Below are 22,894 nucleotides of genomic sequence, written 5' to 3' on the forward strand. Positions count from 1 at the left end.
ACTCAGAAACCAGACCAAGAGCTGCAAAAGCATGAGGGTTTATTGAACGAATGTGCATTCAGGTGTCAGGAATATCAGGGAAGCTGCACACCCCAGCAAGTGTTATAGGCTCCTTATATAGGAAAAAAACCACAGGTCACCATACAGACAAGGGCCACAGAGTGATTGATTGCAAAGTATGATCTCATGTTAGAGTGGTCATTCAGGTGTGACCTGCTTTTTTTTTACAAAGGAAAAAACATAGAATGTACCCTAGAAAGTCTCAGATTGTCTGTTGGCCAGGTGTGACCCACAAAGGCTTGTTTGTCTGCCCTCAGGTCAGGGGCAACTTCCTTGTCCTGGGCCAAGACCTGTGGGAAACTTTTTCTCTCAGCAAACTAAAATCTTTCAAAGCATAGCTAGAATCCAATAGTTCCCTTATATCTCATTCAGCCAATTTAAACATCAATGTTTAAATATGAGCTATGGGGGATGGAGAGATGGCTCAGATGTTAAGACCACTGACTGCTCTTCCAGAGGTCCTGAGTTCAATTGCCAGCAACCACATGGTGGCTCACAACCATCTGTAATGAGATCTGGTGCCCTTTTCTGGTGTGCAGATATACATAGAAGCAGAATGTTGTATACATAATAAATAAAACAATCTTTAAAAATATGAGCTATGCAATCCATTTGTTATTTCTTTAGTTCATATGCTAACAGGGCAGACCATTTTGCTGTGATTAACTGAACATGATCATGCCAGGCAAAGCTATTCTCCCTTTACCAATAGTCATTAGTTTCCTGTAGTATTTTTTCATGGAAGGTTTCATTAGGTCCTTCCACCAATTTTCGCAGAGGACATCTACTGGCAATGTTTTCTGCCTCACTGGAAATCTTCTTGCAGGGTTCAGGATCTGTCTACCCTGCCATTTGTGCCTTTCCCTCGACAATTTCAGACACAGCCTGATTTTTCACCAGTGAGGTTACTGGATGCTGCCACGATTCTCTTCCCAGAAGACTAAAGTGTCTTTTTTGGTGGTGCCTGTAAATTGGCTCAGAGATGTGCGAACAGCTGTGAGTAATTCATGAATCCTGTCATCAAATTGTGATTAAAATCCTGTGACTCACAGCCACCACCTCCTCAGCTACAGCATTTAGCCTGCCCTACACACTTGCAGGATCAGTCCTTCACTCAAAAAATAGGTATTTGTTAGAGAAAAAATTACACAGATAAGATTAAATAACCACTGAGGCATTCCTGCTCCAGAACATGCAGTCTCTGCCCTCCACATGCTCTGGAACCTAAGAGAGAAAGAGCCAGCCCCTCCTCTACCTTACAATGGGTCATGTCTCCATTTGAAACCAAGACCAAAGGTAGTGGCCACCACTTCAGGTTCACTGACAAGGCAAGAAGCCCCTATACTCTCCCTTGTGAAGATCCAGAATGGGTTCCTGGCCTAAGCCTAGTCTTACATGGTGCTTCCTGAGACTCAACCACATTTAAAAAGTAATCTGATTATCTGCCTTCCTTTTACCCTGTAGTCTTAATAAATAGTGTTTCTATGTATTGCACATAGCCAGGCACTGTCTCACAAACACTATTTCCACTGCACTATGCAATGACAGTCCATTTACAGGTAGAGTAATAGAGCATACACACCTGGCCAGGATTGTTGCCAGTTAGTCATGATAAGGACAGTACCAAATGGCAGAGCAGGGATTCCCATTTTGTACTCCAATTTGTTCTTTACAGGGACAATCAATAGTGATCACCTCTATGCCTTTTTTGTTGGTTTTTCGAAACAAGGTTTCCCTGTATAGCTTTGGAGCCTATCCTGGCACTCGCTCTGGAGACCAAGCTGCCCTTGTACTCACAGAGATCCACCTGCCTTTTCCTCCCGAGTGCTGGGATTAAAGGCCTGCGCCACCAATGCCCAGCCACGTCTATGCCTTTTGCATGATCAGGACCCAGTGTCCCTGCAAAGAGAGAGCTGGGCCCAAGGTCATTCATCTAGGAAACATTCCAGTTTCTAGAAGTCCCATGAGAACTACAGTAGCAATGTGGGCACACAGGTCAGTAGACAGGAGAGCAAATCATACACTGTCCTATTCTAGCCCAGCCCCTTTTCTAAGATCCTACACCGATCTGGATGCATCCTCTCAATTGGAATAGGGAGGCAAATACTTGGGAGTAATTTTCTTAACTGAAGCAAATAGAAGTAGAGAGATGCAAACAAGAAGCACATATACTGGAGTATTTGCATCTCCAGCATCACCAGCTGGGGCTGGGAGTTGATCACCCGTGTGTGTTGTGGAATATTATTTTTAAAGTTTGTTTATCCTTTGAAACATTTGTTTTATGGTGAAAGGATGTGATTCATTCCTTTATGTTGTACTTTTTAACTCGGTGAAGCTGTGCTATATTGTCTGTCTAAAGCACCTGATTGCTCTATTAGCTTAATGTCCAGGAAAAAGAAAGGATAGGTGGGGCTGGCATGAAGAGAGACAGAAATCTGAGAAGTAAAGAGATCTATCAGTGAGAGAAGAAGCGAGAAAAAGAGAACAGCCACACAGCCAGGCACAGAATAAGGATAGAAAAGAAATAGAGAACGGTAAAAGCCCAGAGACACAAGTAGATTGGATAATTAGTTAAGAAAACCTGGGTAGAAAGCATCCAAGCTAAAGCAAGGCATTCATGTGAAAGATTAAGACCCTGTGTGATTTACCTGGGAGTTGGCTGTCAGGCTCCTCAAAGAGTACAACGTATACGAGTCAAAATTTTAAAAACCAGCACCAGAGGCTGTTGCAAGCACGACTGCTTGTCTTGCTTCTCCTTTAATTGTTCCTTGAGTGTGTGTGGGGAGACTGCCCGGGCACTTTCATTGGGATACAGGATACATTAACAACCTGTTACCTTCTATGTAGTGTAGCTTTTTACCTCAACTGTTCCTCATTCACATCATTGACTTAGCTGTAAATGCCCTCTGATGATACAGAAGTGGGAAGTTCTGCAGCAGGCAGAATGCAGGATGCTGTGAATAGAGAAGGGAAGAACCTGAGGGCTTTCCTAAGTATGATGATGAAGGAGAAATGGGTGTGATGGGCACTCCAGTGAGAAATCGATCCATTAGACATCTTGTCCCCTTTCCAATCACAGAAATCTCATGTGGTTGTCATTGTCATTTACCTCTCCCCATCCTTATTGGTAACTCCTCCCATAGTTATCACAGAGAGTCCACTGGGAAAGTATAGAGGATATTCTACTCCAGGGAGTCACCCTGATTTGTGCTGTTTGTCACTCATTCTTATGCTTAGGCTGAGACAACATTTTCTTTCCATTCATGGGATCTACCTTTTACTCAAAGTGTATTGGGACCTTGATGTCTGTTGACTTTGTTAGAAGGCTCTACTACCAAAGTCATTTTAATGAAGAGGAAACTGTGGTCCATGCCAAGCAAGTATTCACTTAAGACTACCCATAACTCCAAGCAAATTAAAGCACAATGTTCCCTCAATCTATTCTTATAATCCACTTCTTTTTCCCCCTTTTTGTTAAGTTAGTTGCCTTATAAAATATTGCAGATGTCATAATTGTTAACATAATAATTTGCCAAACTGTGGTTAACTGGTACAGTTTGCTCAGCATGTTTTACAAAGAAAATGAAAGGCCAAAACCCTGTTAAGTTTTTCCATTGCAGACTAGAGCAATATTTGTTTCTCAGACACTTGAATCAGGCAAAATAGGAACAGTTCCCTCCCAGATCTGATGTTCTCCGTCAGTAGAAATAGCTGATAATAAAATATTTTTAAAAATCCTTGAAAGCCAGGCAGTGGTGGACCACACTTTTAATCTCAGCATTCGGGAGGCAAAGGAAGGCAGATCTCTGTGAGTTCAAGACCAGCCTGTTCTACAAGAGCTAGTTAGAGGATAGCCTCCAAAGTCATAGGAAAACCCTGTCTCCGAAAAAAAAGAAATAGCTGATAAATAACTAGACATCAATGCACTGGAGCATACACCACCTGCACTGTAATAATAGGGAGGTTTACTTTCTTGAGCTTCAAAAAAAGGGTTTGGGTCACTAAATTCTTAAATATCTAACTAGTATTTTTCAGCAGCAGTATCTTCATTCTGAGAAAAGCAGTCTCCTTCACAACATGTTTTTAATTGAAACACCCCAGACCCCTAAGGGCCTCAGGATCCCGAGGAGCCCCCGAGACTCAGAAACCAAACCAAGCGCTGCAAAAGCAAGAGAGAGTTTATTGAATGAATTTTCATTTGGGTGTCAGCAATACCGGGAATGCTGCACACCTAGCAAAGGTTATGGGCTTTTTTAAATAGGGAAAAACCGCAAATCATCATACATGCTTGGGGTACAGAGCATTTGGTTACAAAGTTACTGATTACAAAGTATGATTTCATATTAATGGGGTCACCTAGGTATGACCTGGTTTTCTACAAAGGAAAAATCCACAGAATGTACTCTGGAAAGTCCTTGATTGTTTGCTGTCCAGCCAGGTGTGAGCCAAAGAGGGTTGCCTTGGTGATTGCCCCTGTCTAAACCATAGAATGTACCCAGGGTTGAGGCCAACTCCCTTGTAATGGGCCAAGGCCTGTGGGAAACATTTTTCTTTTTGGACTAAAATCTTTCATTCCCTCATTTATTTCTGGGGTTTTAATCCTAAAACCTATGCTCCTTTCTGTTGTTTAAGAGCCTGATATTGCTGGGTAAGAACTAGGGCTTGGGTAATGGACAAGCATTCTTTAAAACATCGGAGTAGGTGATTAAGAATGCATGGCCCAAAAGTAAGCAGCAGTAAAAGAATAAGCAGGGGTCATAAATGGGTGGAGATTAGGGTAGTAAGACAAGGGGAGCTGTTAAACCATCCATCAAACCAGTCTTGTGACTCCTGTTCCCTTTGCCACTGGTTGAGTCTTTCCGTGATGTTTGCCATGGAATCCCTAATAACTTCAGAATGGTTAACATAGAAACAGCACTCCTCTTTTAGGGCAGCACAGAGTCCACCTTCCTTAAGGAAAAGGAGATCAAGTCCCCTTCGATTTTGGAGGACAGCTTCTGCTAGATAAGCCAAAGACTTTTCCAATTTAGTCATGGGTCCTTCTATGGCTTTAATGTTCTCATCCATGGCTGTTTTTAGATCATTATAGTAGCGGGACCCCTGAACCAGCGCAACAGTTCCTGTGCCAACCCCCACTGCCATACCTGCCCTTATGAGGATAGCTAAAGTGAGGGATATTGGCTCTCTTTTAATTCTGACAGGATACCCCTCAGGCATCTCATAGGCCTGCTCAAGATAATTAGCAGGATGATAAAACACCCGGGGCAGGAGGCGATTCAGGACGCAGGAGTCCTTGGTAGCATCCAAGGTTTGAGTATGTATACATGGTGTCAGGCCGGTGTTACATGCCCACCAAAGTCCAGGCTCGGGGATCAGGTAGGTGGATGAGCCTAGACTAGAATTGGTCTGGTGACAGAGGGGTTGATGTGTAGGTGGGGTCTGCCCAGGCAAATTCCCTGTCCCGAGATTTGAGTCAGGGTCAGCTTATGGGCAGCTTTCCAGTCACATCCATTAGCTGAGGTGGTACTATTATATTTCCCTATGGTGGCTATCCCTACATAGTAAGGGGGACCAGAAGTCAGACATAACCAAGAATGGTTGGTGAGGTTGGGCTGAGTCTGGTTGAGAACCAGAAAGGCTCCCAGAACCAAATTGAGTATTCGTTGCCCGGTAGTCGGAGACTTTAATGTGGGTGTGGGAGGAGTGTCAAGTAAAGGGGTTGGGGCAATGTGACCGGCACCGGGAGTTAATGTAACAGAGGGTTTAGGCCCAGTAGGGATTTTTATGCCAACAAAGCTTGGCAGGCCTTGGTTTATCATGACAACATTAGGTCCTATTGGACGGGTTTCCTTGGGGCTACCAAGGACTTTTGCGTCCTGACCTGAGGAGGGCACTGTTGTAGCGGCGAAGCCTTCCCCCTCGTCCTCACCCTCTCCACTGCTCCCCCAGAGCAGTTTATGCAGCAGCAAAGAAGCATCTCTCTGTAAAATGACATTGATGATGTCAATGAGGCAGGTGAGATTGTTGAAAACATGCTCCTTGAGGGTCTGGCTATCCTCAAAATAGAGCAGCTTGCCTCTCTCATGCTGGTATGAAAGGGCACTCTGCAGCTGGTCCTCCTTCAGACCTGCCTGCAGACCAAGGCGGGCAGAGTCCCATGAGATTAACCAGTCTTTGTGCCTGAGGTGTCTGGAAGTGCAGTTCCTGTAGCACCTGCCAGGGTCCAGGAAGGACTCTGTGTAGATTGGGGAAGATTTCTCAGTTCTAGCTACAGAGAGCAGCTTGTTTCCAAGGCGTTGCAATTGGTGGGGGTCCTTGCAGCTAACAGGCAACATGGGTGAGAGGATCTGCAGCCGGTGGTTAGGCAGGTATTGCAAATGGGCCTTGCGCCTCCAAAGGTTCTTGTCTGAAGCACTGTAGTAGGCTGCATGGGGGCTGGCAGAACACAGCTAGAAATCCCAAGCCAGGGCCTCATTAACCACCTTGGCTAGATGGCTTAGGCCCACTGTATCGTACTTTTCCTGTAGGGCAATCTTGTGGTGAATGTACAGACACTTCTCAAGTTCCCACTCCCCACACAGGTCCACATGTGTGCCTACAATGCAGACCATAGCCTGAGGCACTCGGGCCCCCACATGATGCAAGAAGGTGCCCACAGTAGCAGGAAAGCAGCGAGGTTGATAAGTGGCTAAGCTGGCCACCAGCACATACAGGGCTCCTGGGGAGAGGAAGAAGGGCTGTGTCGCTTCATATATTTCATGACCAGGTAAGTCATACACAGTGAACCACAGGCCTCAGGAAGCATCAGCAGTCCAGCTGATCACTTCGATGCCCTTGCTCCCAAAGGGAGGAAAAAGTAGGTGGCTCTTTTTGTCCCCTCCTCCTTGGTCTCCGTCCAGTTTGTCCTCAGTGAGGCAGCATCAAAGCAGGGTCTTTCTGGCAGCCTTGTGGCCCATCAGGAGCAACTTGAGGCAGGGCTGCACAGCTGGCTGGGACTGAGACCATTCCTTCTGGTAGGCTGCGATGTAGGGGATCCCCTCCATGCAGACTTCGTAAGGGGGCTGAATCAGTGGGTTGTCCTTGATTTTCCACAAGGCCACCTGGGAGAGGTGGCCAAAGTTTTCTGGCAGAACAGCGATCTGGTTGCCCTGAAGCACCAGCTCCTCCAGGCGAGTCAGTTCCACAATGGAGTCCGGGAAGTAGCAGATGCGGTTATTGTCCAGCCACAGGGTGAGAAGCCTGCCCAATCCAGCGATTAGATATGGCACTGAGGTCAACTTGTTGCGAATAATGTGGAGCTCCTCCAGACCAGCCAGGGGCAGCAACACTTCAGGAAACTCCTCAAAGAGGTTGGACAAAAGGTTGAGCATTTTGAGTCCTTGCAGGCAGCTGAACTCAGGGGGCAGAGTCTGCAGGCTTGTTGTTGTCTATCATGAGGCTCTCCAAACTGGCCAGCTCACAGAAGCCGCTGGGAAGGGTGCCAAGCTCAGCCCCACTCAGCCAGAGAATCTTGAGGGCACGCAGGGCACTGATTTTCTCAGGGAGGCCTCGCAGCCGATTGCTGGGTGCTTCCAGCTCCTCCAGGCCAGGCAGCTGCAGCAGCTGCCTGGGAAAGGCCATGAGTTGTTTGTGGTCCACGTCGAGCGTGTGCAGGTGGTTGAGGCAGGAGAAGGAATCTGGCAGATGCGCTAGACCGTTGAAGCTGACATCCAGCTCCTCCAGGTGGCGAGAGCACCCAGCTGGACAGGCAGAGCTGGCAGCTGGATGTGTCTCAAGTTCAGCTTGCTCAGCTCCCTTAGGGCGCTCACCACCGGGGCACCCAGGACTGTCAACCAGGTGTGGCTCACGTCCAGCTCTATAAGGTGATGTCCTAGCTCCGCCACAGCAGGGGGCAGCCGGACAAAGCGGTTCCTGCTCAAGACCAAGACACAAAGGCTGCCCAGATCCCACCCCAGACCTTCAGGAAAATCGTCCAAGCCATTGTTCCCCAAGTTCAGCACCTCAATGTCACTGATGTTGGACGGCAGCACCAGCTGGGGGTCGTCTATGGACTAGAGTGGCTCACCTCTAGACCCCGGGCAGCCAAGCATGAGCTGGGGCAGGTTGCTCCACAGCTTCCTGGCGCACAGGGCAGCGTCCCGCCACAGTGTTGTCGTGTTCAAGTTGCCACAGTCCTTGCCAGCCATGGCAGGACCCCGCGCCGACAATCCTCCCCCCTGCTCCTGAGCCTGAAGCTGCATGCTGCACTGCACCCCAGCTGGCTCCTTGGCCCTCTCGCTCCCACTGCCCCGGGCCACCACACCTGTGCGGCGGGTGGCCATGGATCCCAGCTAGCAGCTGGGGAGCGGCGGCAAAGCGGGCAGCTCTAGGGGTCTTTAGGCAAGCAGCAAGGAGCTGGGCTGCAGCCTAGCAATGGGGTTTGCATTCTCCGTGCTCCAGGGCCATGTTCGCATCTGGCAGCAGGGCAGCTGCCCGCTGCACCATGGAGGATGCTCCTCCTCTTCCAGCCCCTCTACCCTCGCAGCAGGGGCGCAGCGTCGCCTGCACTAGCTGCAGGGGGAGGACATCGCTCGGCTCCGCTGCTGGCTGTTGTGGGCGCAAGGCCGGAGGCATATGAACAGCGGCATCTCCTTGTCTCCATTTCTCTGTGGCTCGGGCAGGAGCGCAAGCGCCGCCTCCCAGGCGCTAGGAGGGCACGATCGGAAAGCATAGTTTTCTTTTTTTATATATTGGAATCAAGATTCTTTTACATGTCAATCCCAGTTCCCACACCCTCACCTCCTCCCCTGTTCCCTCGCCCCCATCTCAACCACTTTCTGTCCCCCAGGATGGGTGAGGGCTTCCATGGGGATCTTCAAATTCTGTCATGTCATTTGGAGCAGGGCCTAGACCCTCCCCTGTGTGTCTAGGCAGAGAGTATCCCTCGGGATTATTTTACTAATAATGAACCTGTGTTGAAAGGGCTGACAGATTATTAACACCCCTCTACTGTATAAATTGGGATTTAGTCTTATTGTCATGCAGTCTTATGTTTGGGCTGTGCAGGATGCTGTATCTACAACACTGCTGTATCACAAGGAAGGTTCCCCTTCATTTCTTCCTCTGAACTATTACAGTCCGTAACTGCACAGATGCGATTGCTATCTCCATAGTTTTTCTCACCTTCTGTCTAAATGTCGCTAGGTTGAGAGAATGTTGCTTTATGTGGAATAGACTACGGAAGTCCATTCATATGCTAGGGATAAATACTATTCCACTACTACAGGCCCCATAGATTTTCCAGGCCTTAACTCATGTTAGGAGGGCCTGGAACAGTCCTATGTTGGTTTCCCAGCTTTCAGTCTGTGGTTCATGAGCTCCCCCTTGTTCAGGTCAGCTGTTTCTGTGAGTTTCTCCAGCTTGGTCAGAACTCATTTGCTCATCATTCCTCCCTATCTGATATTAGATTTCAGGAGTTTGACTCAGTGTTTAGCTGTGTCTGCTTCTGCTTTCATCAGCTACAGGATGAAAACTCTAGGATGGCATATAAGGTAGTCATCAATCTCATTATCAGAGGTCATTTATGGTAACCTCTCCACTATCAATTATATTGTCAGTTGGTATCATCCTTGTAGATCTCTGGAAATCTCCCTAGTGCCAGATATCTCCTCTAACCTAAAACTGGCCCTTCTGTTATGATATCTCTCATTCTGCTCTCCTCTATTCTTATCCCGATGCAAGTTTCCTGCTCCTCCATTTCTTTCTCTCCCCTCTACTTCTCCCCCTCTCATTCTCCCAGCACCCTCTCCCCTACCCACATGCCCCCAATTAGTTCAGGAGTTCCTGTCCCCTTCCCCTTTTCTGTGGGACCGTGCATTCTTCTCTTAAGAGTACTCCTTGTTTCCTAGCTTCTCTGGTGGTGAGGACTGTAGACTGGTAATCCTTTGTCCCATGTCTAAAATCCATATGAGAGAGAGTACATACCATATTTTTCTTTTTTGTGACTGGGTCACTTCGCTCAGGATGGTATCTCTTAGTTTCATCCTTTGCCAGGGAATTTCAAGATTCCATTGCTTTTTTTCTGCTTAGTAGTACACCATTGTGTAAATGTACCACATTTTATGTATCCTTTCTTCAGTTGAAGGGCAATTAGGTTGCTTCCATTTTCTGGCTATTACAAACAACACTGCTATGTACATAGTTCCGTGGATATCCTTGTTGTATGAATGTGAATTCTTTGGGTATATGCCCAAGAGAGGAAATTCTTAATCTTAAGGTAGATGGATTTACATTTTCCTGAAAAACAACCATATTGATTTCTAGAGTGGTTGTACAAGTTTGCACTCCCACCCGCAATGTTAGAGTGATCCCTTTTCTCCACATCCTCTCCAGCATAGAATATCATTGGTGTCCTGTGTAAGATGGTATCTCAGAGTTATTTCGGGTTGCATTTCCCTGATGGCTAAAGATTTTGAACATATTCTTAAATGCTCATTTTAGATTCCTCTCTTAGGGGGTGTATATTGAGATCACATATATGCTCAAGCCGTGAACAGTATCCCTGACTTGTTCCAATTGCCAGCGCTCAATATGTACAATGCCAAGCTCCTTCTAAAGCAGTATGTCTGCCTGTATTCTACCATGTTACACCATGATAACACTTGATAAAACCTCTGCAAATTTAAGCCAGCCCAATAACATGTTTTTCCTTTAAACAATTAGCAATGGGCTCAGTTCGTTGGGCCATTCCAGCCCCCACAGAGTGTGGAGAGTACAGAAGTGAGCTGATTCAGCTCCTCACATGAGCCCAACTTCCGCCTGCCTGCCGTGGCAAATCCCACCCCAGGATCTGCAGGCTGAGTGAATCGGTCCCTGCGGACCCTGGGATCCTGTCTCTGCTGAGTTTGCTAGGCCATTCCAGCCCCCACAGAGTGCGGAGAGTCCTGAGGGGAGCTGATTCAGCTCCTAACCTGGGCCCAACATCCGACTGCCCGCCCTGGCAAATCTGGCCCCGGATCAGCAGGCTGACCGAATCAGTCACTGAAGACCCTGGGATCCTATCTCTGCTGAGATCGCTGGGCCATTCCAGCTGCCACAGTGTGCAGAGAGTGCAGAGGGGAGCTGACTCGGCCCCTAACTTGGGCCCAACTTCCACCTGCTCATCCTGGCAAACCCTGCCCAGGGATCTTCCACTGGACGACACGACCCCTGAGGACCAAAATACCCAGAGTTTAGTGACAGCTCTGTGCCAGTGCTGCTCTCACCCACCTGGAGAGCAAGTGCCTCAGCCCTGCCTGCACCCAACTTGAAACCCATCAGAGTAATAAAGTCAATTGCACACACCTGAAGAGAACACCACACCTATATACACCAGGAAAGGAAGTGACACCAACTGTACCCACTAGAACAAGAGATGGGAAAATAACAATAGAAGACCACATCCAACAACAGGAAAACCAATATGTCACCACCAGAGTCTTGGGACTCTAGACCAGCAAGACATGAACATGCCAACACAGAAGAAGCAGAAGAGAGCAACCTTAAAAACAACTCCATGGAGATGATAGAGAACCTAAAAGAGGAAATAAAAAAAAACCTTCAGATAAATGTAAGAAAAGAAACTCAAAAGATGCAAGAAACACAAGGAAAGCCAAAAAAGCCAAGAAAATACAATTAAACAGCTGAAGGAAACAGTTTAGCACCTCAAAACTGAATTAGAGACAATAAAGAAAACACAAACTGAGGGAATGCTGAAAGTGGAAAAACTTAATAAACAATCAGAAACCACAGCTGCAAGCATAACCAATAGAATACAAGAGATGGAAGACAGAATCTCAGTCGCTGAAGACAAACTAGAGGAAATAAACTCATCAAAAAAAGAAAATCTGAAGTCTAACAAATCCACAGCATAAAATATTCAGGAAATTTGGGAAACAGTGAAAAGACGAAACCTAAGGACAATAGGTATAGAAGCAGGAGAAGAAACCCAACTCAAAGGTGCAGAAAACATGTTCAACAAAATCATAGAAGAAAACTTTCCCAACCTAAAGAAAGACATGCCAATGAAACTACAACAAGCCTACAGAATGCCAAATAGAGTGGACCACAAAAGAAAGTCCCCTTGTCACATAATAATTAAAACACCAATCATACAGAATAAAGAAAAAATATTAAGAACAGCTAGGGAAAAAGGCCAAGTACCATATAAAGGCAAACCTCTCAGAATTACACTAGACTTCTCCATGGAAACTCTGAAAGCTAGAAGGACCTGGATAGTTATTCTACCATTTCTGAGAGAACATGGATGCCAGCCCAGACTACTATACTCAGCAAAGCTTTCAATCTCTATAAATGGAGAAAACGAGATATTCCACGACAAAATCAGATTTAAACAATATGTAACCACTAATCCAGCCCAACAGAAAATATTGGAAGAAAAACTCCAACCTAAGGAAATTAACTACACTCACATAAACATAGGCAATAGATAATCCCACTTTTCAAAAACACAAAATAAAAGGCAGGGTAAATCCACATACAATACCAGTACCACCAACAAACAAAAAAAAAAAACAAACAAGAATAAACATTCAATGGGACTTAATTTCCCTCAATATTAATGGTCTTAACTCAACTATAAAAAGACATCGGCTAACAGATTGGATACGAAGTCAGAATCCATCCTTCTGCTGCATACAAGAAACACACCTCAAAATCAAAGACAGACATTACCTCAGAGTAAAGGGTTGGGATAAGATACTCCAATCAAATGGACCCAAGAAATGAGCTGGGGTAGCTATCCTTGTATCTAACAAGATAAACTTCAAACTAAAATCAATCAAAAGAGACTAAGAAGGACATTTCATATTCATCACAGGAAAAATCCATCAGGAAGAAGTCTCAATTCTAAACATTTATACTCCAAATACAAAGGCACCAACAATCGTAAAAGAAACATTATTAAAACTCAAATCACAAATAAGGCCTTACACAGTTTTAGTGGGAGACTTCAACACCCCACTCTCACCACTGGACAGGACCAACAGACAAAAGCTTAACAAAGAGACCAAGGAAATAACAGATGTTATGACCCAATTGGGAATAACAGACATTTATAGAACTTTTTATCCAAACACAAAAGAATATACCTTCTTTTCAGCATCACATGTAACCTTCTCAAAAATCAACCACACTCTCGGCAACATAGCAAACCTCAACAGGTACAAAAAAATGGAATAATATCCTGTGTCTTGTCAGACCACCATGCTTTAAAAATAGAAATCAAAAACAAATCAAAGTGCAAAAAACCTACCAACTCATGGAAATTGAACAACATGCATTTGCAACATTCCTGGGTCAAGGAAGAAATAAAGAAAGAAATTAAAGACTTCCTAGAATTCAATGAAAATGTTGACACAACATAACCAAACTTATGGGACACTTTGAAAGCAGTACTAACAGGAAAGTTCATAGCTCTAAGTGCTCACATGAAGAAACTAGAGAACAGTCACACCAGAGATCTGACATCACAGCTGAAAGCTCAAGAAAACATGGAAGCAAATTCACCCCGGAGGATCAGATGCCAGGAAATAATCAAACCGAGGGCAGAAATCAATAAAGTCGAAACAAAGAAAACAATTCACAAAATCAATATAACAAAGAGTTGGTCCTTTGAGAAAATCAACAAAATAGACAAACGGTTATCCAAATTAACCAAAAGGCAGAGAGAGATCATGCAAATTAACAAAATCAGAAATGAAAACGGCGATATAACCACGGACACTGAAGAAATCCAGAGAATCTTCAGGTCATACTTTGAAAACCTGTACTCTACAAAATGGGAAAATTTAAAGGAAATGGACAATTTTCTGGACAGTTATCACTTACCAAAATTGAATCAAGAACAGATAAGCAACTTAAACAGACCTATAACCTCCAAGGAAATAGAAGCAGTCATCAAAAGTCTCCCAAGCAAAAGAAGCCCGGGGCCAGATGGATTCACTGCAGAATTCTACCAGAAATTCAAAGAAGTGCTAATACCAATACTCTTCAAATTGTTTCACAAAATAGAAGCAGAAGGGACATTGCCAAACTCTTTTTACGAGGCTACAATAACCTTGATACCCAAGCCACATGACTAAGAAAGAGAACTACAGACCAATATCCCTCATGAACATTGATGCAAAAATTCTCAATAAAATACTAGCAAATTGAATACAAGATCATATCAGAGAAATCATCCACCATGATCAAGTAGGCTTTATCCCAAGGATGCAAGGATGGTTCAACATACATAAATCCATCAATGTAATCCACCATATAAACAGACTGAAAAAAAACCCACATTATCATCTCACTAGATGCCGAAAAAGCCTTTGACAAAATCCAACAATCCTTCAAGATAATGGTCTTGAAGAAATCAGGGATAACAGGAACATACCTCAACATAAGAAAAGCAATATACAGCAAGCCAACAGCCAACATCAAATTAAATGGAGAGAAATTTGATGCAATTCTTCTAAAATTGGGGACAAGACAAGGCTGTCCACTCTCTCCATACCTCTTCAATATTGTCCTTGAAGTCCAAGCTAGAGTAATAATACAACAAAAAGAGATGAAGGGAATACAAATCGGAAAGGATGAAGTCAAACTCTCACTATTTGCACACGATATGATAGTCTACATTAGTGTCTCGAAAAACTCAACCAGGGAACTCCTACAGCTGATAAACACCTTCAGCAGACTGGCAGGATACAAGATTAACTCAAAAAATCCATAGCCCTACTATACACCGATGACATATTGGTGGAGAAAGGAATCAGAGAAACATCACCCTTTACAATTGCCACAAACAACATAAAATACCTTGGGATAACACTAACCAAAAATGTGAAAGACCTGTATCATAAGAATTTTGAGTCTCTAAAGAAAGAAATTAAAGAAGATAACAGAAAATGGAAAGCTCTCCCATGGTCTTGGATAGGTAGGATCAACATAGTAAAAATGGCAATCTTGCCAAATGCAATCTACAGATTCAATGCAATCACCATCAAAATCCCAACACAATTCTTCACAGACCTTGAAAGAACAATTCTCAACTCTATATGGATAAACAAAAGACCCAGGATAGCCAAAACATTCATATACAACAAAGGAACTTCTGGAGGCATCACCATCCCTGACTTCAAGCCCTATTACAGAGCTATAGTCCTGAAAATACCTTGGTATTGGCAGAAAAATAGACTGGTAGACCAATGGAATAGAATTGAAAACCCTGATATTACCCACACACTTATGAACACTTGATTTTTGACAAAAAATCCAAATTTATACGATGGAACAAAGAGAACATCTTCAACAAATGGTGCAGGCAAAACTAGTTGCAGACATGTAGAAGACTGCAGTTCGACTCAAGCCTATCGCCTTGCAAAAAACTTAAGTCAAAATGGATCAAACTCTCAACATAAATCCAGCTACACTGAACCTATTAGAAGACAAAGTGGGAAATACCCTTGAATTAGTCTGTACAGGAGACCGCTTCCTGAACATTACACCAGTAGCACAGGCAGGGAGGTAAACAATTGATAAATGAGACCTCCTGAGAAGGTCTCAGATACTGAGAAGCTTCTGTAAGGCAAAGGAGACAGTCAACAAGACAAAACGGCAGCCCACAGACTGGGAAAAGATATTCACCAACCCCACATCTGACAGAGGGCTGATCTCCAAAATATACAAATAACTCAAGAAGCTATTCTCCAAAACACCAAACAATCCAATTAAAAAGTGGGGTATACAACTAAATAGACAGCTCTCAATAGAGGAATCTAAAATGGCTGAAAGACACATAAGAAAGTGTTCAACATCCTTAGCCATCAGGGAAATGGAAATCAAAACAACTCTGAGATACCATCTTACTTCTGTCAGAATGGCCAAAATCAAAAACACCAATGACAGTTCATGTTGGAGAGGATGTGGAGAAAGGGGAACACTTCTCCACTGAAGAAGGTGAGAGTGGCAACTTGTACAGCCACTTTGGAAATCTGTATGGTGACTCCTCAATAAAATGGGAATCAGTCTACCACAAGATCCAGCAATTCCACTCCTAGGCATATACCCAAAAGATGCACATTCATATAACAAGGACATCTGTTTAACCATGTTCATAGCAGCATTATTTGTAATAGCCGGAAACTGGAAGCAGTCTAGATGCCTCTCAGCTGAAGAGTGGATAGATAAATTGTGGTACATTTACACAATGGAGTACTACTCAGCAGAAAAAAACAATGGAATCTTGAAATTTGCAGAAAAATGGATGGAACTCAAAGAAACCATTCTGAGCGAAGTAACCCAATCACAAAAAGACAAACATGATATGTACTCACTCATATGTGGACCTGCCTTATGGCACATAGTAGTGACCATGCTTTATCAGAGCTGTTTTTAATGGTGTTGCTCAGAATGGCTTCCTTCCAGATGATGATTGAGAAGCTAATTTAAAAGAAAATGGTGCCAGGTACGACAAGAGTAACAGAACTGTGCTGTTTTTCTGGGATTTTGTGTTTTACTTCTTTTTTTAATGGAGTGTGCTGGATGTCTCTACAATTTTGTTCAAATGACTGCATAATCTAGAAAAGTTGTTACTGCTATTGATGCATAACATACTGCCATTATTGGTCTTTTTATATAAATTATGTATATATAAATTGAATTTTTGGAAACTTTAGCTGTGTTGTCAACTTTGGAAAAAAATATCCCAGTTCACTGTGTTGAGTTGGCATTGTACAAAAATTAACAGCCATATTGGTCTAGATATGTTGAACTTAATTTTTTTCCATTTGTACAGGGGTAACACACTGTATTAAATATGTAAGCTCTTAACAAAAGAAGGGATTTTGAGAGCCCATCCCTTGTGAAGGGATGCTCTCTTGATCTGGACACATGAGGAAGGGCCTAGGCCTCTCCCAGGATGATGTGGTAGACTTTGGGGAGCCCCTTTTGAGGGCCTTACCCTGCCTGGGTAGTGGAGGGGGGATGGCTAGGGACAGGTGGGCTGTTGCGGGGGAGGGGAGGAAGAGGGAGAAGGGATTGATATGTGAAGCAAGTTTGTTCCTAATTTGAACTTATAAAATAAAAAGAGATGACACATAAAACACAAATATAAAAAAATGGGAAACACACCTATGCACACTGTGAATGATGTTCTTAAATAAATAGCTATTCTGAGCTGTTCTTTCATCAGAATAAGGCTTTCTTGTTTCTGAACAAGCTCTCTCAATGGAAGGCCACACCTGCTCCAGAAAGAATGCATTTTAAATAGTCACAGCATTCTCTGTCTCAAGGCAATGATATTAATGTACGGAATTTCATTTTTAAGCTTTATTTCATGTGTAAGTGTGTTTACTCATATTTGGACATGTGTAGTGCCTGCAGAGAACAGAAGAGGGAATCTGATACCTTGTAACAGAACTTACAAGAGATGGTAAGCAACAATGGTTTCTTGCAATATAACCTGTGTACGATACAACATTATCTGGTGTTCTTAATTGCTAAACACACTCTGTAGCCACATTTTTATGTAAAATTTATTGTTTTATTTTTATTTTTATTCAAAACACCCATTTACTTACTGGAAGTGGTCAAAGTAGGAAAGGCAGTTTTTGTTTTCTTACATGATCTTCCGTTCTATTATATCAAATGAACAAAGTAGGCTTAACATATCACTTAAGGTATTATAAGTTTTGAAAGAAGCAGATCTTAGTATTGAATCAAGTCTTCCTCAATAAATTACAATCAAGATAGTGAAAACTTTTCCTTAAGGTCTATGGCTGGCCAGATTTCAAACTTGCAGGGCAATCTTCAAGACCAGAATGTAAAATGTTAAGTTCATTTTAGATATCAATGTCTTCATCATCATCCCCAATGTCATCAAACTGAATTTCATCATCATCTCCAGGACCAAAGGTATCCGTTTCATTGATTTTGGCATGCTCTGGAAGCTCGCCATATGCCTTGAAACTTCTGGCTTCATCTGCGTTGTACTTTAAAATGACATCAGCTTTGTTATCCTGGTAATCTTGAAGCCCCACCAATATGATGTCTTAGATATTTAACCAAACCGTTTTCCTCAATTTCCCTCTGATATGTCACAGTCTCTTTACACAATCGAAACACATTGCTTCTAGTCGTCCATTTCCCAACATTTGATTACCTGAGCATATTCTTGCCCACCCTCTTAGAACAACAGATCTCGCTTTCAAGATTCATTCTCATTCTTTCCTCTATGTCTGTTTTACCTCCTTTTCGTTTATTCTTGGGCATGGCGACAAGCGGATGGAGTGTGAGACTGTGATCCAGATGGCAGCCGGAATGGCGGCCACTCATAGGGGCCACGCTGAGAAAGGCACGGGATGAAAACAGTGCGGGAGGCTGAGAAGCATGCTCGCAAGAGGTTGGTTGCCAGTGCCTCCAAGAGGCGCCTAAACCCACGCTCGGCAGTGGCAAATGGCATCTTGGCTGTGGGAGGTGCTTCCCCCTCCACCCCTCTGTAACATTTATTTTTATACATTTTAAATATATTGTGTCACTTTTCCCATTTCTTCCCCTGCTAATACTTCAACTATGTGTGAATAAAGTATTCTCAAATATTGGAATAAAGTACAGTGTCCATTTTTGTTGGTTATGTGTTATAGCATCAAAATTAAAAATGGAGTTTTGGATAGAAAAATAGGGACATGATTCCAGCCTGATACTATTTGGAACAGTGATGTAGACATAAGGTAATTCATCCATCCTTGGATCCAAACAGGTTTGGATAGAAGGAAAGTGATATGCACAGTTAAGTAATATAACTAAGCCATATATTAAAATTTTTCCATCTCTAAAAGCCTCCCCAAAACCTCAGGTCCTGTCTCTCCAGAAAGATGTTCAGAGAAGTCATTTATATTTCTACAGTGCAGAAATTCTCATCTGGAGCAATTGGTCTTATCCCACAATGAACTTCCCAGGGAATTTAGAAATTCATGGTGTCTACTCTGTCACTAGATGTTACTCAAAGGGAGCGATATAAATGTCACTTAGAATAACCTTATTCCAGTGAATCAGGCAGGTATTAGGAATTGCTGTTGTGTACACTGAGGAGCATTAGAGTCCCAGAAGGGACTGCAGTGTATTGTCACTGACAACAACATGAGTTGCCAAAAATTAAAGAATGGAAGAAGTGAAGGGGGCTGGTCCATCACAGCTGACTGGAAACAAAATACAGTATATGCCAACTTGTCCTCAGTTACAACCAAAGAGCCCTCTGTGGCATTTGATGCTCAAGCAATCAAAACCTAAGATACCTCCCTAAAAATTCTTCCATTATGCACACCTCTTTGTAAATACCATATATACTAAGCCATAGAGTGACTTCAATCTCAGGGTCTCGCCACAATCTGTATGTCATCTCAAGTCACTGTAGTTCTCCCGATCCACGGAATGGCAAACTAAGGCAAGATATCCAGGGAGAGGAATGGGGACAAGTGAGGATAGAGAATGACCACAAGACAGGATTCTGATCAAGTGGCAAATTTTATTTTTTCCAGGCTAGTTTACATAGTTAGTAGTATGGGGTAAAGGCGGAGGGGGAGAAGAGGCCAAGAGCTAGGTGTTAATTTAAGCAGGATGTTAGAAAATTACAGAAAGATGCTGGCAGGGTAAAAATTTCATGGGTGGTGGGGAGAGGCAGGGTTACCTAGGTAAATGGTGAAACGACGGAGAGTTGCTTAGGTAAGTGGGCCTGTGGTTGGAACAAAGGATTGACATCTCGGTCATGTTGGTCCTTCTGGGTGCTCATGCTTCTGAAAGCCATTTATAACCAAAGGCAGTTCTATAAACACGTGGCCTGACAAGTTTGACCCTAAAGGTTCACACAAAGCAGTATGGCTCCCAACAGGTCACCACCATTCAGAGCTCCAAACAGAATGTTTGTAGGTATCAGGGAAGCAGAATATGAGTCCATTCAGACAAGTCAGACTTCGTGCCTGAAAGTTCCTATTCTCTCCTAACAGGAGGTATAAAATCAAGCAGGGGTACATCTCACATGTGAGCTTGTGGGCTCCCATTGATGCCTATTATCATACGGGAAACAAATTTACTCTTGTGGTTTTGGTTAGACAACAATCTTGTAAAGACTAATTGTCAGCTAACTTCCTGATCATTTATTTTGTACTTTTCCCTCAGTTTGAGGAGATTTGGCCTTGGAAATTTTCATAATCACCAAGTCTAAGTTAGTTTCTGATGAAATCAATGACTGTGCTATGAAAAATCTTCACAATGCTGATTACTTTCACAGGGTTTCTCTCTGGTATGTGTCCTTTTATGCATTTGAAGGTGACTGTGCTGAGAAAAGGCTCTACCACACTGATTACATTTATAGGGTTTCTCTCCAGTATGTGTTCTTTCATGCACATGGAGGGCACTGGAATAAGCAAAGGCTTTACCACACTGCTTACATTCATAGGGTTTCTCTCCAGTATGTGTCCTTTTATGCCGTTGAAGGTAACTGTGCCAAGAAAAGACTTTACCACACTGATTGCATTCATAGGGTTTCTCTCCAGTATGTGTTCGTTCATGCACATGGAGGGCTCTGGAATAAGCAAAGGCTTTACCACACTGCTTACATTCATAGGGTTTCTCTCCAGTATGTGTCCTTTGATGCACTTGAAGATGACTGTGCTGAGAAAAGGCTTTACCACATTGCTTACATTCATAGGGTTTCTCTCCAGTATGTGTCCTTTTATGAATTTTAAGGTAACTGTGCTGAGAAAAGACTTTACCACATTGATTACATTCATTGGGTTTCTCCCCTGTATGTTTTCTTTGATAAATAAGAAGACAACTGTCATCTGCAAAGATTTTACCACATTGGCTGCATTCATAGGGTTTATCCCCACTATGTGTTCTTTGATGAATAAGAAGATAATGGTGATCGGCAAAGGTTTTACCACATTGGTTGCATTCATAGGGTTTCTCTCTAGTGTGTGTTCTTTTATGTGTTTGAATATGAATGGTATTTTCAAAGTCTTTATCACATTGTGTATATAGGGAAGACTTCTCTCCGGTTTGAATTCTTTCAAGCCTGCAAAGAAAATGGGCACAAGGTAATGCTTTACCATATTCAAAACAATGTTGAATCTTGGTACCTGCCTAAATTAATATTACAATTTATTTCAATTGTGAAGAAGAATCAGATATTATAGACTTATCACTGTTTTTACACTTTTCTTTTCCCCTTCTTTAAGGGATGCATGCATCTTTAAGGATAGCTGGGAACGTATAATCTTTTACTACATGATCCTCATTTTCAGAACCTTTTTCCAAATGTAATTTTTCACATAATGAGGAGAAACAGAAAAATTCAGGACTTTATCTCCTTATTGTATTATTAACTTTTCCTACTCTTTGAGTCATACTACATTGAATAATGAACTACATTGAATAAAGAAGTATTTACAGAGTCTTAGAGTCATGTTGCTTTCTGCAGAGTGAACTTGGTGTTTTATCAATGAAGACGGAAAACAAATTACTTCTACACTTGAATCAAATTCAACAAGTATTTTCTAAATGGGGACTACTACATGAATTTTAGATATTCTGCAAGTGAGGTTTACCATGATCTACATATCTCTTTGCTGATATGGCTTGTATGCTGATTAGTGTATGACATTCCTAGTAATGTAAAGATTACAAAGAAGAGCCTTCCTCATTTAATTCAGTTTGGTTTTCTGTTCCTTATACATATGTTATTGAGATTAGACTTTCTCTACAATAACTGCTCCTTGAATCTTGACAATAATTGCCCTTGTCACAGCAAGTACATGAGTAAAAATAATTTTTCTAGGGAATAGTTGCTTAATGGACCTTTTGGAGATATGACTGTCAATTCTGTCTTGCGTACACATTTGGTAATATAGGTAGTATGAAATTAGTGGATTTTCAATTCTACACCATAGTTCTCATGGTGTAATGATTCAAGTGGTAATTTCTCTCAAGGCATTGTTTCCTTGTCTTCTTTCTTTAAATATTGTCTTGCAAATGCAGGTCACCTACCTGAGATTGAGTTATATGGTCTTGTGAGAACTTAATAATCATGAAGGCAATTTAAGCTCTGCTTAATGACAGTGTTGTTTCTGTTTCAAACTTCAGAACATATTTGTATTTCTTCAGAGACACATTTCTATGAATTTGTAAATGAAAATTACCTTTCATGTCCTTTAGAAATTGCACAATGTTCTTCAATAGTATGGTCTTCCCAAATATATCCTAAAATATAGTCCAAGAAAATGTATATTGTATTATTGAGAAATGTGCAAAAAATCATGTTACTGGCCTTAGTGAACTTTAGAACTTTGATTTATTTACTACAGTTTTTATCTCTCTCAATCAATTTAAAGAAGAGCACCAATAACCAAGGAAAAGTTGTCCTATTATTTTAAAATGAAAAGAAAAATACACAGTTACCTATATCATTGAGGTTCTTGTAGGTCTCCAGCATCACATCTTTGTAGAGATTCTTCTGAGAAGTATCCAGCAAAGCCCACTCTTCCCAAGTGAAGTCAATATGCACATCTTTATACTTCAGGTCATTCTAAAATATCACATACATGTATGCAATTTAAAGCAAAATACTGACCATATTGTAAATGTGTGTTTCTGTAGAACCTTATTTTAAAATGTGTTACTTTTATGCTATAGAAAATTTGCTTAATGAAGTAACTATGTGCTATTTTTTTCTGATGTATTAGTTTAATTTTATGAAGCTGTTCTTCTTTGCCTGAATACAACAGTTGATATTCTGATGAAGAGGTGTTTATCC

General features: G+C 42.5%; 1 protein-coding gene and 2 pseudogenes across 1 annotated transcript; all 3 read right to left on the reverse strand.

Annotated features, from left to right (window-relative positions):
* Nucleotides 1–5,450: 5,450 nt before the first annotated feature.
* LOC100765894 lies at nucleotides 5,451–8,246 on the reverse strand (annotated as a pseudogene).
* Nucleotides 8,247–17,795: 9,549 nt separating this feature from the next.
* Nucleotides 17,796–18,357, reverse strand: LOC100768123 (annotated as a pseudogene).
* A 2,343-nt stretch (nucleotides 18,358–20,700) lies between these two features.
* Nucleotides 20,701–22,648, reverse strand: LOC113838764 (zinc finger protein 431-like; the record flags this gene model as incomplete). Its single annotated transcript, XM_027434300.2, has 3 exons — nucleotides 22,540–22,648; nucleotides 22,281–22,341; nucleotides 20,701–20,896 (listed from the first exon to the last, which is right to left on the reverse strand). Coding segments are annotated over exons 1-3 (291 nt in total), but the record flags the coding sequence as incomplete, so codon positions are not given.
* Nucleotides 22,649–22,894: the final 246 nt, after the last annotated feature.

This window comes from Cricetulus griseus, unplaced genomic scaffold, assembly GCF_003668045.3.
Source record: "Cricetulus griseus strain 17A/GY unplaced genomic scaffold, alternate assembly CriGri-PICRH-1.0 unplaced_scaffold_180, whole genome shotgun sequence".
In the NCBI taxonomy this organism is placed as follows: domain Eukaryota; kingdom Metazoa; phylum Chordata; class Mammalia; order Rodentia; family Cricetidae; genus Cricetulus; species Cricetulus griseus.